The 19262-nt window shown below is 54.4% G+C and overlaps 1 protein-coding gene across 3 annotated transcripts in view; it reads left to right on the forward strand.

Moving 5' to 3' along the window:
• TTC7A (tetratricopeptide repeat domain 7A) overlaps nucleotides 1–19262 on the forward strand; it is a 120582-nt gene that overhangs the window by 71333 nt on the left and 29987 nt on the right. For all 3 annotated transcript variants that reach the window (XM_019414117.2, XM_019414327.2, XM_019414265.2), the window contains 4 exons: nucleotides 250–367; nucleotides 1651–1708; nucleotides 2841–2913; nucleotides 5906–6066. In XM_019414117.2, coding sequence (XP_019269662.1) covers nucleotides 250–367; nucleotides 1651–1708; nucleotides 2841–2913; nucleotides 5906–6066 — 410 coding nt within the window. The remainder of the gene's footprint in view (nucleotides 1–249; nucleotides 368–1650; nucleotides 1709–2840; nucleotides 2914–5905; nucleotides 6067–19262) is intronic.

A 19262-nucleotide genomic window follows, 5' to 3' on the forward strand; every position in this document is an offset into this window, starting at 1 on the left:
TCTGGAATGAGGGAAGCTTTCTCCTCTGACACTGATCACAGGTCCTTGGGTTGCAGGGAGGAGTTCCAGGGAGTCGCTGATGGAGGAAACAGCCTTGATTCTTCCACTCCGTGGTTGTGTGGTCTCAGACAAGCCACGTGGCCTCTGGTTGTGCTGCCCACACATGAGGGATTGTAGTTCTGAGTGTCCCAGGCTGGTGACTGAGGCCAGGAAAGCCCTCCCACTGACCTTTGCCTGTCCTCTTTGCAGCTGGAGGAGGCAGAGCACTTTGCCACGATGGTGATCGACCTGAGGGAGGAAGCCGGGGAGTTCCTCTCCAAGGGCTACCTGGCACTGGGTCTCACCTACAGCCTGCAGGCCACTGACGGTGAGTGCCACAGCCTAGGGGCATCCGCTTGGGGGGCTCAGACTTCCCAGCAGCCTCTCAGGCGTCTTGTCCCACCAGTGCCTACCCCCAACACATCCCCATTGAGTGCAGACACACACACACACACACACACACACACACACACACACACACCCCTCAATCCAGTTTCCAGTCTTTTACACATGCACTCTTACACATGCCCTCTTCATGGACCCAGTTCTCCCCACTCTCCCAGGCCCCAGCTCCTGGGCAGAGGAGCTCATACCTGCCTCTAGAACTCCTGTAATGCTTGTAGTCTGTACTGTACTGCCTGCCCAAACCCCATGGTGTCTTTCTTCTGTTTTGCTCTTGCCCTCAGCACTGCTGTGACCTTCTAGGGTCTTTTAACCCCCCCTTGACACGTGGCATACTGCTGGGTACACAGTTGATGCTTAATAAATACTTGTGCTTGGCGGATGGATTCTACTCCAGCCACCCCAAATCTGGCATTCTATCCCCAACCCTGCCAGCTCAGCTGTGTGTCCCCCCCACCCCCCATCGATGAGGCAGCCACCTATTTCTGTGTCGTTGCAGGAAGGGGAGTTATGGGGCCCCATGCAGACCAAACCTGGAAGAGTAATCTGACCAGGGCTGGGCTGGGGCCTGGATGACAATCATTTTAAAGCTTCCCAGGTAGTTCAGTCTGCAGCTAAGGCTTCAAACACCTGCCCTTAAAATGTAACACTTGAAATGTGTTAAAGTGGTAGGGCGCCTGGGTGGCTCAGTCAGTTGAGCGTCTGACTTCGGCTCAGGTCATGATCTCACGGTCTGTGGGTTCGAGCTCAGAGCCTGGAGCCTGCTTCCAATCCTGTGTCTCCCTCTCTGCCCCTCTCCCACTCTCACTTTGTCTCACTCTGTCTCTCAAAAATAAATAAATGTAAAAAAATTTTGCAAAAAAAAAAAAAAGTGTTAAAGTGGTCAAAAAAGAAGAAGCCTGTAGATAAGGAAGCCCGAGGAGGCATGTGGTGGTAACCTGTCTCTTAAGGCTCAGGTGGCCGTGGAAGGCCCTGGTGTGGGCAAGAAACACGCCGGGAAGCTGGGGCCAAGTGGACATCTCACACCTACCCCTGGTAACGAGGGCGGTGGGTGGCATCAGTCCGGAACCACTGGAGTGTGCAAGCACTGGCCAGATAGGGCCCTGGTGGGGCCTCCCTGCAGAGCCTGAGTGGATTGGATGGGGCGGGGCTGGGTCGGCACCCCTTCAGCAGCCGCTCATGGCTCTGTCTCCGTCTTGTCTCCTGCAGCGACTCTGAAATCCAAGCAAGATGAATTGCACCGGAAAGCACTGCAGACACTGGAGAGGTGAGGAGGGCCCCGCCACCGCAGAGGCCTGAGGTGGCACATCCACATGCTTTATGCCAGTGAGCCCTCTGGTGTAAACTGAATGGTTTCCATCCCCATTTTATTGACCAGGACACCCAGGCTCTCACAGCTCCGTGGGCAGGTAGAGTGCCCCCAGGCTTGGCCCCTGCCCTTGGGAGCTTAGGCCTCTAGAATGGGAGTGATAGCCCATTGTTGTTGTGATAATTATGTGAGATAACTAGAGCCGCACTTTGTATTAGTAGCAGGGACACAGAATTGGTGTTTGCCTCCTCCCAGCCCAGTCTTCAACCAGAGGGCTGTGAGAATCACCGCAACCCGCCCCCCCACCCCCTTGCTCAGAGATATCCTGGCAGCCAAGGTGGGGTCCTGGAGGGAAGGAGGGGAGGGGATGCCAGAGAAGCCCCTCCCCTGTGGTGGCCCTCCCTGGGCCTCCTCCTTGCTAAGTCCCTGACTCCATCCCAGCCTTGGGTCCCTCCCAAGCATCCTTCTGGGCTCCTCTGGCCTGTTGCAGGGCTCCGTCCTCCCAGCCCTGTGTGTCTTACTCCTTCTGAGGACTGATGTGGAAACTGCTGGTTTGGGGCCTGCCCTAGACTCCTGTGCCATCTTTGTGGGAACATGTAGCACATCCAGCCCCTCTCTGGGGCAGGTTGTTCCTGAACCCAGCGAGGCAGAAGAGTCTCATCCCCGCCAACCCCCGCTGAGCTACCTGGGCTAGCTCTTCATTCCCAAGGCTTCTCTCCCACAGAGGCCATTCCCAGGCCCGCCACGCACAGGAGTGTTCCCTTCTATCCTGTGATGGAGAGGTCAGGCTTCGGGCTCTGTACAAGGCCACCGCAGGGCTCAGCCAGGCTAACAGTTGCCCAGAGTGAGAGGCAGTGCCCATCCCCCAGTCCTCCCCTCCCCAGATGGCCCCCCACCTCAGCAGAGCCAGCCCTCTTGGAGCCTGCTGCTGACAGGCTGCCAACACCATCTTCCCCTACCAGGCACCCTCTGAGAATCTTTGACATTTTGCCCTGCGGCACCCAACAAGGGCTGGCACACTGGAGGCGCACGTCGCACACTGGGTGCTCAATCCTCGCTGACTGACCTGTCGCTCCCTTTCCCTACACAGAGCCCAGCAGCTGGCGCCCAGTGACCCCCAGGTCATCCTCTATGTCTCCCTGCAGCTGGCCCTCGTCCGCCAGGTGGGTTGTCATATCTCCTGAGTCCCAGGTCCCTGAGGGCTGCGGGTCTGCTCCTGGCACCACTGCTGTTACTAGCCACGTGACCCTTTTCAAGTGACTTGACCTCTCTCAGTCTCTGTTTTTTTATCTGTTATCTGAGCATCTTCATACGCCACCTCAGAGGGACCTAGTAAGGATTGAGTCAGAAAATGTGGTAGAGCCCATGGGCACACAGGAAGGGATTATTCTCTGTCCTCACACTCCCTTGAACAGTTCGGTCTCCTGAGAAGTTGATGAGTGACCACAGGAAGTATTTATGTCCTCACCTCCACTGGGTTTTCTCCACAGATCTAGGAGAGCAGAGTGACTGACACACAGAGCTGTTTCTGTGGACCCCAGAGCTTGTCCCTGGCCTTGTGGATAGTACCATTAGGCTCAGCCTCTAGGACCTGGTAGGGGCCTCCTATCCCCTGGCCACCTTGGCCCCACTGGAGCTACCACCACTGCCCAACCCACCTTCTTTCCCAAGCTGAGCAGCTGAGCTGTTGGTGCTGTGAGGACACTGGTCCGTCCAGGGAGTAAGGCCAGGCAGTCATCCATCCAGTGGGTCACCTTTCATAAAAGGGCCAGAGCTCCCCGTTCTCCCAGGCCCTTGGGAACCTCTGCTTTTCATGTGCATGCCTCACATAGGCTGGGGCTCGGTGCACACCCCTGGCCTCCAAAGCAGGACCTCTTGGCCTTGACCCAGTGAGCTGATCTCTGGACCGTTCAGGGACTGCAGACAGCCTTGACGCCCACAGCACAGCTCTCTGTATCTGCACCAAGGGAACCAGGCTGGCCTCTAGACTGTTGGAGAGAAGCCAACAGAGCCTCCATCCTCTGGTGGTCAGGTGATGGCGGCCCTGGCAATCCTGGGTGCTGCTGTGCCCCCCACTGAGCTGGGTGAGCCCTCCATCTGATGAGGAGGGTGCCCTTGGCCCTGTTTTATACTACAGGAACTGGGACCCTGCCGAGCTTCAGCTCAGCCAGCACTGAAGCCAGGTTTCTGCTCCAGAGCCCATTCTGCCCCCATTAGACATGCCATGTGGCTCTAAGCATCCTGTGCCCTGACTCATTTAAAGCCTTATCCGCCAGCCTGCAGTTGGCCTCCTGGTCTGTGTCACCTCTTAGCCTCTGGTGTTGTGTTCAGGTGGTCCCGCGAGCTGATTCTCCTGGCTCTGGGGTCACCTGGGTGCTTCATGCTGCCATCTGCTTGACCTTCCTCTCAAGCCCTGCAGCAGCCTGGCTTTTCCCCTCACTGCACCCTTACTCCCATCACTGGGACCCCCATCCCATACCCTTGTCCCACCGCCTGTGTGTACCCTGACTGGATTCGTCACTCATCTCTCCCGGTCTCCTGTCTCAGCCTTTTTCTCCCCGGTGGCCCTGATCTCCTTCCCTCTCCCTTTTGCTGCTTCTCTCCCCTCCTCTTGCACCTGCCCACCACCCTCCTCAACTCACTCTCCTGCCTCCACCTCCAGGCTGCCGCCACCTGTCCCAGCCCTTTTCCCCCCTGTGCCCCATGGTTCCAGACTTCCAGGTCTTGGGTGAGGCACTTGGTACCTCTCTGCTGCTCTCCCCAAGGAACATCACTCTGCTCTGGTTTTGCAAGGAACACGGTCAGAAATACCTGAGACCACTGTATTTTAGCCTTCTGTATAAACACCAATCAAGTTCATGATAAACCTTTGGTGATATCTTTTTAATATCTTTAATTATTCAGCCACCTCTGGTGAATGGTGTCTGTCCTCCCAGAGAGATGGCAGGGCTAGGCCATTGGAGCCTGGCACCCATTTTCCTTGGGGACTCCAGACCTTGGGAACCTCAGGGAATGGAACCTGGCCTGCCTGGGTCTCTGGAGCCCTCCAGCCCATCTTGCTCGGAGCACGTGTGGCTGCCTGAGCAGTGACAGCTGTGGATTTAGATACTCAGCCCAGGATAATGGGGTGCTCTGGAGAATCGCCAGGGAGCAGTAGCCTTACGGAGACACAGGCAAGCTGAACCAGTGACCACTTAGCTTCCTTCACTTCCCTTGAACTTTCCACAAAATGGGGCTCCCGTGGGAGGAGTCTGGGCCTGGCACTAGTGCTCACAGCAGGTGAGAGGCTGGGTGGACCCCTGGCTGGGGCCAGGTATACCCGGGACCATAGGCCCCTCAGGGAGCCTGGGAGGCCCACGTCTGAGGTTTGGTAAGGAGCAAGACTTTCTAGAAAAGAATCCCGAGCTTCCTGGGGGGATAGGGCCCTGATGTGGGTAGGGTTGCAAGAGCCGATGCAGCTGCCAGTCCCGAGGGTGTGAGAGAACACATCCCTCATGATGAGAAGGAAGTGGCTTACCTGCTTGTTCGCTGCCTGGGCTTTGGGGGTTTGAAGAGGGAAACGCACATTTTCACTCACGTCCAGGACGGTGCAGACATTTTCTTACGTCGTCTCACCCTCTCAGCCACTGTAATGGGCGTGAACATTATCTTTACTTTGATGGCTAAGAATTGCAGCTCAGAGAGGCTACCCAAAGGGTCCAGCTAGGAAGTGGCAGAGCTGGGACCCATGCCCCCACCTCACCCCAGAGCCTAAGCTCTTGCCACTGTGACCCTCTGAGTGGGAAGAGGCATTTGTCTGTCAGCCTCCATCACCACATAAACCGTGCGGAGAAGAGGCCATCTCTCGGTCTGTAGCTCATGACCTGGGTAGCTTTCTTACAGCCCTGGCATCTGCCGAAACCCTTTGTGCCACACCATAAACCTGCTCCCCTTTAGGCCTGAGCAGCAGTGACTTCCCAGGCCTGACTTGGGATAGCAGACCCCTCTTGCCATGTCATTAGGGTGTGTTTTCTCATCAGAGCATGAGCCCTCCCCACCCAGGGCCCAGGAGCTCACTTGAGTCCGCTATGCCCTTGTTGGCAGGTGCTGGCACCAAAGTCCTGGGGGAGGTTGGGCCTTGGAGAAGGTCACTAAACTGGCAGTTTTCTCTGGCAGATCTCCAGTGCCATGGAGCAGCTGCAGGAGGCCCTGAAAATGTGCAGGGATGATGCCAATGCCCTCCACCTGCTGGCACTCCTCTTCTCTGCCCAGAAACACTACCAGCATGCCCTGGATGTTATCAACATGGCCATCACAGAGTATCCAGAGAACTTCAAGTGAGTTCCCTATGGACACTACAGGGCTGGGGCCACCTGCCATAGACACAGGTGCCCATGCACACCTCACCCTGCCACATAGCCAGCCAGCACATACTGATTAAGTGCCTACTGCATGCACACTCCTGACTGGAGGGTCAAGGTGGGGCATGGAAGATGTGTGGGGTCAGAGAATGGCTCTGGCATTCTGTGCCAGGAAGTGTCAGGTGGGGAGTGGTAAGCACTCTATGGCAGCTGCAGGCTCCATGCGAGCTCTGGGGACCACAGAGGAGACTGTGCTTGAATGCACGTGCTCAAGCTGCTTTCCCCCCGCCCGCCTGCCCCGGGCTCTGCATTTGAGCCTTATGGGGACACTGACCTGTGTAACTTAATCATAACCCTGGCACAGCCAGCCAAGGATGGATTCTAACATTGGCTTGGCTGGTGGAGGCCAAGTGAGCCATCCCCCTGCCTCCAAGCAGGCCACTGGCATTGGAGGAAAGGGGTTCTCTCCATCCAGAGCAGTCCCGGCCTCTCCCTCCATCCCTGGCTACTCCGCACCCCCTATTTGCCACATTGCCCAGATGCCCCTCTCTTTGGAGCAGGGTTCATGCTGCATTTGGCCCAGGCCATGGTGGGTGGGGCAGGACTAGACTTTCCTGCCCCCACCTATACAGAGAGGACCTGCTGCCACCCAACTAGGACACTGGGGAACAAGAGCCATGCTGGACCAGCTGAGGCAGGAGGTGCATGGCCCGCAGGAGGGAATGAGGAGGAGGCCAGTCGTCTTTTGATTTCTGCCCTCCTCCGCCCAGACACGTGACACTGGATATAATAGACCTTGTTTATCTGAATCCTGTGAACTGGGGATGAGGGGTCCCTGAGTGCCCCCATTCCCATCACATTCCACCTTCAGGTCTGAAGGAGGGCTATGTAAAACCAGCGAAGGGCAGTCCTGCTTCAGACAGCAGAAAAGAAGCATGGGCCTGGCTACCTTGAGGGATGACTCCATTGGCAGTGAAAACAGGTTCATGAAGAATTAGGGGGAAATTGGTGGGTGCCATAGCCATGTTAGGTGACAGAGGGAAGCTGCTATTGTCCCAGCCCAAGGAGGTTCCCTTTGTGTGGGGAGCCTGGGTGTCCACCTCTGTCCATCCCTAGCCCATCAGGGGGCAGGGCCGGCTTTCCTGTGCCTTTGGCCTCCTTCCGAGGATGCCGCGGGGAGCTTTGCCTGTGGACTCTGCGGGATGGCTTTGTCCTCGCCAGGGCTCAAGAAAGGTGCTTTGGGAACAGCAGAGTGCCCTTAATGTAAGCTCCCCAGTGTGCCCCACTGAAGAGCAAGCCCCCAGATCAGTTCACTTGAAAAGGTAGGTCACTGAGGGAATATTACAACACAGATGAAATAGTGTGTGCAGACAAGAATAAGTTACCTTGTCTCATTAATCCCACGCACAATACAGCAAGACCTACTGTGTAGAAGTTCATTTTTCACTTTCAGTGGAAATACAAAGAGGACCAATGTTCCTTCTCTCCCGGTACCAGTTACCTCGCTGTTTTCCTAGCTCTGTCCTCACAACTGTCAGGCAGGGTCTGCTACCAGCTGTGTGTGTGTGTGTGTGTGTGTGTGTGTGTGTGTGTGTACTCTGTTGTCAGGCTTTGATGGAAAAAGAAACCTTCCCCAAGAAAAGCTTCGAATCCTAGAGTGGGGAGGGGCTCCTCACCCTGCCCCCAGGTCAGAACAGGTGTCACAGAAAGAGAGGTGAGGCCTGGTGTCACACATGGTTTTATCAGCAACTCCTTTTCCCAAGTGAAATCTTACATGCCAGTTGAGACTGTGTGGGAACAGAGGGGAGCAGAGCTGTCCTGATGGAAGCAGGGCAGGGGACTGTCATGCCATGCATCTGGCCCTTCCTCGGACCCCCAGTCCCTGCAGGGAGCTCTCCCCTCAACCCACTCCAGCGCCTGACGTCTCACCGCAGTGTCTCCTCCTAACTTCTGGGCTGAATTCTTTCTGCTGCCAGAATCTCATCCCCTGGCCTGAAGTGGGGAGGCTAATGGCACTTCACACTGTGTTGGGGGGGTGAGCCCTCTGGTTCTGCCTCAGCATCCTGACCCACCACAGGGGAGGTGCCTCCTGCCTCCTGGGCTCCTTGGCCTGGTGAGGAAGCCCCCTTCTCGGCAGCCTTTCCCTACTGTGTGGGCAGTGTGTGTGCCCTTCCCCTCAAGCACGCTTTCCGCCCCTCCCCGCCCCCTCAGGTGCACACTCCTTCACCTGGAAACGCTTCACTCACTGCAAGGACCTTCATGGGTGGTGGGGGAGGTGGTCCTTGCTGAGGTTGGTGACTCCTCCTTAGGAGGTGTGGGTGGGCTTTGGGGCCTCCAGGAATGCCTAGAACCAAACCATAACATTTGTGCCTGTGTGTGTGTATCCAGGGAGATGACTTTCAGCAGATTCTCCAAGGGACCCTAAACGCAAAAAAGATGGCAAGCTCTTCCCCAGTGCAGACTGGGCTCTTGGTCAACTTGTAGGATAATTGTGCCCCTTTGTGTCAATTGTGCCCCTGTTTCTTCAGGCAGGAGCCTTCTGAAGGGACAGCCTCTGCATGAGAACACAGCTGTCCCATCCAGACTAGACTCCACGGGGTCACTGCTGGGGCCTTGGGAGCTTGGGCCATGGGGCTGGCAGCAGGGAGACATCTTTGAAGTCCAAGCCCAAGAAGGGGAAGTGTTTGAGTCCCATCCCTAGGGTTCTTCCGTTTTGTGTCACTGCAGAGAGGCCTGGGGACCAGAGCATCCCATTCTCTGTGATGCCTCACTGTGCAAAGCGTGCCCACTGGGAACAGTGGGGATAGAGAAGCAGTGGCAGATTCTTTATCTCTAAGCCACCGTGAGCCCCTCACCTCCATGGCCATGAGGATCTCTGTCTTGATCAGAGCCAGCCCTAAAAGGCTGCAAAACTAAAAAATATCTACAGGCCACGTCTGGCCTTCCGAACTGTGAGACAGTGCATTTCTGTTATTTAAAATTAAAAAAAAAAAAAAATCAACCTTTAAAAAAAAAATACATATATAAGAAGTTGGGAGTGGGTGTGGAAAATCCACCTACCATGTAGCTCTCTGGGGTGGCCATAGAGCATGACCGTGGCTTTTTGCAAATAAGGCAATACTATTCCCCACAGATGAAACCACAGAGCACAAAAACCCATGGATTAGCAGGAAATGTCATTGAGTCCATTACCGGCCAGGGATCACTGACAAATGTCATTGCTCTTTCAGTTAAAACTGCATCCTGGTCCCCCAGCTGCTCCCTGTGCTGGGAACAAGCTGTATGTGGCTCCAGCTGTTGCCATGGTAGAGAATTCAACAGCCGGTCCAGTAAATATCATTGCAGTCAAACAAAAAGATCAAACCCCCTTCACCCTGACCTCAGTGCCCCCAGTGAGGTGTGTATGCCACCAAGAGCTCCCCACAGTGTGCTCCTAAGTGGCTGAGGCCTCTCAGAGGCTCTTTTCTGTAGAACCTGCCTGTGCATTGGCTCCCAGAGGCTGTCTTCATGAAGGAAGAGGCTGGCAGGCACATGTCAAGTATAGAGGAGGTATGGCACAGGGGACATGCCAGTGGGTGGGATGGAACCCTTTCCATGTGAGCTTGTCTCCACGTGAGGGCCACAGTTAGGTTCCTGCCCTCACTGGGTCATGCTCTTAACCTGTGCCACTTCCAGCAGCTTCCTCATCTGCCAAAGACATCTGTCCTGCCTCCCTCTGCCTCCAAGGTCTGTTGTGAGACTCGGGCAAGAGAAGGTCTCACAGTTGGTTTAGAAGCATGCTCAAGGGCAGCAGTGTGGGGCATTCTGGAAGGTAGCGCACCAACAGTGTAAGACAGCAATGTGGCAGCTGAGGGTAGGGTGTGTGATGGGCCTGGAGCTGGAGGAGGGAACCGTTAGCAGGAGGGCCGGGAGGCGCAGGCCGAGGCAGGAAGCCCTGTGGGAAGGTGTCGAAGTTCCTTCGCTGCAACGGATGCTACCCTTCCTACAGGCAGTCTTAAGACTCCTGGAGAAAAACCCAGCCCTCATGGAGCTGAACTTCTGAAAATCCCCCTAAATTCAGGGATTAGGAAGCAAAAGCAAAGAGGATCTTGATTTCTGTGCTGTGGGATGACCTTTAGTTAATGGAGCTCGGGTTTAAAAGGCAGAAACGTGATGAGGCAGAGACTGATGGCCCAGCGGGGACAGTGTGAACCTGGCACGGGGGCAACCAGACACCCTGAGCAGCTTCCTGAAATCCTGAGGGCTTCTGACTAAGCCCTGGACACATGTGCTGGTCGGGCCGTCCCTGGCCAGCCTGCAGGGGGCCTCAGGGGGGCAGCAAACTCCCTATTTGGACCTGGGTTCCAAGCCAGCCAGGCGGTGGAATGTGAGCCGTCTCTGTCCTGTGTGAGCTGGAGGCTGCCTGTGCTAGTCCTTCCTCCTCATCCAGGCTAGGGGAGGCAGCTGGGAGGCTCTGCTGGGGATGGGCAGGAATATGGGGTCAAGGGGAACAGACCACTGATAAGCATGGTTCCTGAAGCTGGGGCTCCATGGGCACTGGTTTTAGGTAACAGATTCCTTGTGCTTTAGTCAGTGCACTTGTAGTGAGGGTCACCATGGTAACCAAACAAAATTCCTAGGCTAATGATGGGAGCTTTCCAATAACCAGCCTGTCAGTCACTGCCCCCACCCCATGTCTGGCAGCCTGCCAGACCGGTTTTGAAAGCCCAGACTGTGGGTGGACTGGTGGGTGCAGGGTCAGGCTAGGCCCTTTTGGGAGTTTCTGCCTGGCCCAGCCCAGGATCTGGGGGACTTGGAAGATCCTAGGGGAAGGTGTATCAGAGTCCGGACGCACTCCCCCGGTGCAGAAATAATATGGCCCTCTCAACAAGCTGGAGCTTGTCATGTGTAAACAAACTATAGGCACGGCCATCTCCCCCAGGAAACCTAGGCTGTTTTGGAAAATGTTTGAGCTGATAACTAGGCATGAGCTGAGGCCAGATGTTGGCTGATTGTAGTTAAGGTGAACTATGGCCTCAAGGGCACTTCTCTGATCTACCTGGCCTGCCTCACCTTTTTCTCAGGTTGCATGGGATATGTTTCTAGCCGTGCATTCCACCAGGCAGAAGGATCAGAGTCCCGGGCCTGTCTTAACATTTCTGACTTAAACCCAGTGTGTTTATTGGATGGCTCTTACTAGGGACTTGTAGTAGATCAAAAAGACACTTAAAATACCAACACTCCAGTGAGGGGGCTGGAATCAAAGGTATTAACACAAACATAGTTTATCACTTTGCTGGATTCATTAAACGTTTTTGGCCGCCACAGCCCCCAGTGAGGACAAGAGCCAGGGGTTAAACTTGCAGGCCATGTGGCTGAGGGAAGTGTTAAGCCAGGCGTAATCACTGGCACCAGCACTTTCTTCCCCAAAGGTCAGTTCCTCATCAGCTAAGCTGGTTTGACATTCAGCATTTCCCTTCACTGGTTGTTCTGTGGAGCCTCCTGTGATCTTGCTCTGTGTGACACTGTAGTCAGACAGAGTCCTCAGTCTCCCCACGGCAGTCTGCTTGTGCTCAGACAGGCGGGTAGATGACCCAGGTTATTTTGTTTGTTTGGGGTAGAGAGAAGGGAAAGGAAGGTATTATTTGCAGTTTTTTCCAAAAGGAATTCTTTACTTGTTGAAGTGATTTTAGCCCTTGGTTTCCTGATCCTCACTCCCTGATCTCCTGGCTTACAACATTTACTGGAGATAGGCACTGTGGCCGAGCCCCAAGAGAAAGCCTTTCTGCCTCTGGGAGAGAGTGCATTCTTGCCCTTGAGGCAGGGCTGGCCTCCCTGCTACAGTGGGTGGTCGTAGGGTCCCAATTGTGTGCTCAGTGGGTTGAGATTATAGACTAAGATGAAGGTGTTTGCCTCTTGGTGTCTTATACTAGGTTGGGAGCCTACCTTTGTTCCACCTAGGGACCTTCTAGTGGATGTGCTTCCACTCCTGAATGGTTATGGAAAGGCTCTGCATGGTTTGTGTTCTTATCTTTCAGGATCACGCATTTGTGTTTGTAGAGTCATCTGGAGATAACTGGAGGTAGCAGTAGCTGAGGGAAGCAGGGCCTGGAGGCCTGCCGGGTCAGCCTTGGGTCTGCACAGATAAGAAGGCCTTGCCATGGGGCACTTGGGTGGCTCAGTCGGTTAAGTATCCTTCTTGATTTTAGCTCAGGTCATGATCTCACTGTTCATGGGATCAATCCCCACATCAGGCTCTGTGCTGACAGCGAGGAGCCTGCTTGGGATTCTGTCTCTCCCTTTCTCTCTCCCTCTCTCTCAAAATAAATAAATAAACAGGAAAAAAAAAAAAAAAAGAAGGCGGCCTTGCCATGCGGCCAGCCATCAGAGAGTTTAGGTAACCCTCTCAGAAATGTCCTGAGGCTATTCTCCAGGCAGGGGCAGGACTTTTGAAGCAAGGAGGAGCTAATTTCAGGAATCAGAAGCTTGCTGGCTATCAGGGAGGTAGGTTGGGCAAGGGAGGGGGGGAACGGGGCATGGTGGAGAGTAGGAGAGAGAGTCTTAAGCAGGGTCCATGCTCAGCGTGGAGCCCAACACTGGGCTCAGCCCCACAACCTGGGATTATGACCTGAACCAAAATCAAGAGTCAGATGATGTTCGACCAACTGAGCCACCCAAGTGCCCCAAAATCGGTTCACTTTGAATGAATTCATTAAGAGGTGAGGGATCCGTGTGAGCCTTAAAACATTAGGGTACATGGGTCATTTAATCCTCCAGACCCAAGGTGAAATCATTGGTGTTTACAGCTAAGAGCTGTCATCAGGGTCCCTTCCATGTTTGGGGTAAGTCTCTGGGAAGGGAAGAAAGCTGGGCTTCACTATGGCCTTTCAGGGAGGTCACTCCTCTTAGAGTCACTTTAAGGTAACACCCTCAAAGAGCATGTGTGTGAGTTTAACCGGTTAATTTCCCTGGGGAGTCTCTCAGAGGCATGGAATTTGGTAGAGTGTATGTGACCTGTGTTGCCCAGGACCTGCCTGGCTTCCTGGGCCACTGGTTAGAGCCAGGTGCTAGAGCCTGGTGACCCCACAGCCTGAATGAGGGCAAGGGGGTGGGCCAACTCCTACCAGAGGGCCTGCTCCTTCCCTTCCCCTGTCCCTTCCCATCCGTGGGTGGGGCCTCTATGCCTAGTCAGCTGGGCAACCTGCCCCACTTTCAAGTCCTCATCCCTGCTGGGCAGCCTTCCTCTCTAGCTACCCTGAAAGCCCCCCACCCCTCACTCCTGTTGGTCAAAACTGAACCACTCCATTGAGTACTGGATTCTCTTCTAGTTTGTTCCCTGATTGCCTGGGATATACAGTTTGAGCTTCCCCGTGGTGATGGAAGCACCTTCAGAGCAGACTGTGGCCTGCACCCTGCCTCCCCCTCCTCCCTGTGGGGGACCCACAGCTGGGCACCCACACACCCCAGTAGACCCTCCGACGGGTAGACCACAGGAATCATTTTGTTTGTTACTCTGGAGGGAAGGAGGGAACCCACAGGGATGTTGGCGTCTTACAGCCCTCATTCCACTTACCCTGTTTTGTTGTTTGGGTGTGTTTACTTTTTGCTCTTTGCAGCCCTCCTACTTGAAAAGATGAAGAAGCTAATGGGAAAGCTAGGTGATATCTCAGGGTCAGACAGCTGGTACAGGGCAGAGCAGAGCCCAGAACCCAAGCTGTGTGGCGGGCTGAACAACCCTGAGACTCTCGAACCCCGTGTGCTTCAATAATAACAAGACAGCAGTGCACCCAGTGCGTGCTCTGCACCAGACACTGCTCTAAGCACTCTAAAGGCATTAACTCCCTGATCCCCTCAGGGACCCCAGGAGATAGAGCAACCGCATTACTCTCACTTTACAAATGAAGGCATAAGTAAGCAAACTGTACGTCATCGTAATCGAGGCTGGGTGAATAATGGCAGGTAGGGCAAACCTGGATTGAGGGCTTTATCAAGTAAGAACGCCCTGCTAGGCCTTAATGTGCATTGTGTCCACATAACAACCCTCCCTCCCCCCTGCCCCTCCCTGGCCGGTATACAATACTGTATAAAATGCTGTCATTCCCATTTTACAGATACAAAACTGAGGTTCCGAGAAGTTAAAGTGACTTGACCCGGTGGTCACATGGCTAGAAAAAGGGAAACCAGGGTTTGACTTGAATCATCAGACTGGGACCCTGCTTTTCAGCACTGAGTCGGACCTGGGGCATGTAAGGTGGGGCCCAATTCCTGTGTATCCCTGGTACAATGTACAGGCTCTGGCCTCCTGGCCCAGGAGTTAGACTTTCCAGAGGCGTGGCCGCCTGACTCAAAGAATAGCCTGCTTTTTCACTCAATTATGTGTTTTCTGTAAAAATAGAACTCTTCATTAAAACAGTACAGCATAGCCATCAGCCAGAATTACTAATTACTGTCCTTTAAAGAGATAATTCCCCCTTTTGTGCATTCGCCACACCTGCCGCCATCCCCTCCCCCACCATGGAAGGCTCCCACAATGGTCAGGAGCCAGAGGGATGGGGCTGGTGGGACCACAAAGAATGAACAGTTCCACAGGGCGATGCAGCCTGTCTTCCTGGGACTTCTCTGAATCTGGGAATGCCCACAACTCTCCAGAGGCCTCAGTGAGTCCCTATGGCTCAACCTCCTTCTGTTATTCAGCAGATTTGTCGACATTAGGTCAGGCACTGGGGATACAAAGAGAAGAAAGACGTGTTCCCTGCCGGTCACAGGGTCCACTAGGGAAGACTGGCAATGATGGTGTGGACTCAGGAGACCTGTCTTGAGGGGTGGCTGTGCACCAGGGCTGCCTTTATAGGCTCTATTGCCCTTAGTCCTCCCAGCAGCCTTCCTGGGTGGTTCCGTTACTGTCCCAGGGAGGTGAAGGCGCTTGCCAGGAGGTGCCAGGGCCTGGGAGTGCACCTGCACCGTCTATTTCCTCCCATTTGATGGGGAACGAGGCACGGGCCAGAGGTGGGTCCTTCCAGTAGACAGCAATGGCCATGTTCAGGTGTTTATTGCATATGTTGAGAATTTTATAGGGAGCCATTTTCAGGAACATGGAAGTGAAAATGTGGACCCGTTGTGCTTGCCACCCACACGGCCCACATCCTTCCCTGCAGCCAGCTCTTCTCTGCTGGTATTCCCCGACCTCCAGGAATGGGGTGCTAGGGAGCAGCCAGGGAGGGGACACAGGAAAAGTGATTGGAGGCTCCTGGAAAGGGGAATGGACAAGATGACCTTTGACCCCAGGCTATTGCTTGCTTAGCTAGAGCCATCTTCACAAAAATATCCCCCATTTACAAAATAATTCTTTTTAAAAAAGTATATTTTTTGGAAAGGCTCACGTTCACCCAGTTCTGAGGAGGCTCACCCTAAGATATCTCCTCTTTATGGCAGTGGGAAGAAAAATGATTTGTCTTTGCCTCAGATGGGAACGGCTCCAAGTCTTAATCCTTTTGACAAATAATTAGGAAGCTGATCCTGCCCCAGGAGCACGGGCCAGTCAGGGCCCAGGAAGAGAGGGAGGAGAAGGATGCCAGGCTGACCATCATTCTTTGAGAACCTCCTTCATCAGCTGCTGGCCCGAGCAACTGGGAAGATGGTCAGAGATGCCCCGTGGTGACACCCGGAGACACTGGCCTTGCTGGCCTCTGTCTTCCCCCACAGGAGGAGGGCTGGCCCAGATGCAGAGGGCTGCAGACAGACTCTGCCAGGCCGAGACATTTCATGGTCCAGCAGGGGCTGGCTCTGTTCAGGTCAGCTGAGCATCTGTCCGTGCCCTCAGGGTGCTGGACTGTGCAAGTGATGCGGGAGGTGGCAGGTCCCTGCCTTGATCAGAGCACAGTGGTAGATGAAGTGTGTGGGGAGGATGATGGCTGAGGGAGCACACAGCCTGGGCATGAGGTGGCCAGTGTGGACTACCAAGGCTCAGGTAGCATTCTTTGGGAGGGTGTGGGCTCCTGGAGAGTGGCCTTGTGGCCTCACTGGGCCTCCCTACTAGGACCAGGGCATACATGCCACTTCGACTGGACAGGACTGTGGAGTCCAGGACCCAGGACTCCTTCCTGTAGCCCCAGCAGCCTCACCCCTGCAGCAGGACAGAGCACATGGTGTGTTTACATGGACTCTTGCTCCTTCCTCTCCCCAGAGAGAACACTCGCTTTCACATCTGCCTTCAGATGCAAGGCGTGGGAAGAGCATTCAGTCTTGTAAGACCTTGGTGTTTATTCGGTATGGGCTTCCACAGCTTGACACACAGGAAAGTGCTGGCAAGAGGGGGTGCTTCAACCTAGTCGGCTGGGGCTCCGTCCATCCCCTCCTGTCCTCTTCCTTTCTCACACCCTTCTTAAGTCCCGGGAGCCACGAGGAGGGCCCCCTGCCTTGCCAAACAGGCCATGAGGTTCAGGGGTTTTCTGGGAGCCTTCAGAGGCACGAGGCCTAGAAACTGCTTTTTCCGGGTCATCTACACCAGCAGTGTGAAAGCAAGAGTCCCTTCCCACAGCCTCAGCAGGCCCATGCTTGAGGACTGAATGCAGCTGCGGTTTCTCAGCTGCTGCTTATAGGTCATTGCAGTTCATCTAGTGGGAGACCTCACTCCTGTTTTACTGGAACCTGTGACATGCCCTGCTGGGTGACCACACAGCTGGGGCTTTGGTTCAGGTTTCTCACTCCTAGGCCAGTGTCTGTCCACTCTGAGCGACATCACAGTGCAGGGTCTGAGAACAGCAGTGTGGCCATTCCTCTCCCACAGTGGCTCCCGTCAGGGTGTGAGGGCTGCTAGGTGCCCATGTTCTGGGCCTTCCTGTCTCAGAGACATCCCTTGGTTGTACTTCTGGCTCTGCCTGGGTGACTGTCTTCCAGGATGAAGACCCCGAATCACAAGGAGTCAGACATCTTCATGTCCTACCCAGAACCCCCTGCTGCTCCCAGGCTCTGTAAAACTTTGCTTCCAGACAGCTTAAAACAGACTCGGCCGGCACATTGCTCGTTGGCTACATGAGTCCAGCCCACTCTGCAGTTATGAGGCACCAAGTGAACAGATTTCCTCTCCTACCTCCTAACCAAGACCCAGCAGTGGGAAGTGGGGGTGGTAGAAATCAGCTCTGATTTAACATGGACTGTGAGACCCCTGAGTGTGGCCAGATGGTTGTAACAACACACATTTTCACAAACTAAGCAGACACCATGCGCTCGGCTCTGTGCCGGGCACTGGAGAGGCGAGGAGGACCCTGATGTGGTGGGAAGCAGGGCCCTGGCCTGCAAGTACCTGCCATCCAGGTGGAGACACGTGGCAGGACACAGGACAACATAAATAGTAGTTTTACCATCTGTAGGCGGGACCAGACACACACTGTGTCCAGATTATTTGAATTTAAAAACGCTTGATAAAAATTTATGTGTTATTAAACTCATAAGCCTATGTGGCAAAAAGATAAATATATAAAAACACATATATAGATAGATAATATCTAGAGATATAAGTCTATACTGTGTAAGTGCTAAGTAAAAACTACTGAATATTCAGAGAAGAGCAAGGGTGGTCACGCTGGAGGAGGACTAGAACCACCGAATTAAAATAGTGGGCTTTTTTCAAGTCTCAGAATCCTTTCTTCAAATGACGTTTTAGATTCATTTTGGTGTATAAAGCAGGCGTGCCAGGGGCTGGGCTGAAGGGGTGGGGCGCCCAGGAAGCACCAGGTTCTGACGAGGCTCTGGCCTCTTGTGTGGGCTGGAAAGCGTTGCCCACCAGCCGCAGTGGCACACCAGTGCTCTGCCAGCCTTCTTGTCCTGTTGTGCAAAGAACTGGGCCACCCATCCTGGCCAAGGGGATGGAGAGGAGCCCTGTGCTGTGACGGGGAGTGGGGGAGGGCAGGGGAGAGAGTTCAGCAGTGAATTAGAGGCTTGCCAGCAGGTGTGCAGATAACCAAGTCCAACATAGTGAAGGCTCTCCAGAAGGGGTATGTGTACAGCCCCCACGGGGACACACAGAAGGTCAGAGGGTGACATGTGGTTGGGAGTTGGCCGGATGTTGGAGGGAAAGGGGAAGTCCTAGCAAGAGCGTTGACATGAAGCAGGACACAGATGAGTCCAGGAGCCTGTCTTCCAGTTCAGGTTGCTAATACCCATATGAGCAGCACGCGGGTGCCCAAGGGCATGGGAGGAGAGGCGGGAATGGAAGGTGGCTGCACAAAGGCACTTGAATTGATGTCATGGACAGTCAGGGCAGGGTTCTTTGTTGAGGAAATTCCCTCTTGGCACTGCTGAACTGTGAAACTAAGGAGATCTCAGGAGCTAATCTGGAGCCTCCCAGGATCCGGGAGTGAAGGATCTGACCAGAGGGTGACTATTGGAGCGCTTGCCCCAGCCCAGAAAGGATGTGGTTTGGTTGAGAAATTCCGTTCTGGGTCACTCACACTAATGGAATGTCAGCAGCCGTGAGGATAACAGACTGTGTTGGTAGAAGACACTATGCCAGCTCAGCTTTTAGCCACTTCTGTTCTAGGCACATGGTGTGGTCAGGTCTGCCACTCATCCTGGCTCTCAGGGATGCAGGGAACAGGAGGGGGTCTGGGCCTGGAAGAGAGGAGCTGAAGAGGAGGCATGTCTGGGGAGATGGGGTACCAGGGCAATGCTTCAGGGCTGGTCCGCCCAGAGAGCTGTCCCAGGAACCAGCCTAGCCCCGCCCTAAGTGGCCTTGCCCAGGGGACTCTGCTGCTCTGGTTGTCTGAAGGGGGAGGGGAGGGCAGCCTTAGAATGGACTTGAGCCTGGATGTTCCCCACACCGGCAGGAAGGGGTCTTCACGCCTCATCAACACCTTCTCTAGCCACTGGTTCCCCCCCTTCCCAATGCTTTACCTCTCCCCCAACTCCCAACCATGTGCCTCCCCACCATCCTTTTTTTTTTTTTAATCCTTTTAGGTTTTATTTATTTCTGAGAGTGAGAGAGCATGTGCGCACAAGTGGGGGAGGGGCAGAGAGAATCCCAAGCAGGATCCACGCTGTCAGCACGGTGCCTGACAGCACAGAGCCCTTGGGTCTCAATCCCACAAACCGTGAGATCATGACCTGAGCTGAAACTGACTGAGCCACCCTCCTTTTCATCAAACACCAGCCCCAGCAAGATCCCTTATCTCTTCCTTCATTGCACTGAGTCTGAT

This window comes from Panthera pardus, unplaced genomic scaffold (genome assembly GCF_024362965.1).
Source record: "Panthera pardus isolate Hobbes unplaced genomic scaffold, ASM2436296v1 HiC_scaffold_25, whole genome shotgun sequence".
Lineage (NCBI taxonomy): Eukaryota > Metazoa > Chordata > Mammalia > Carnivora > Felidae > Panthera > Panthera pardus.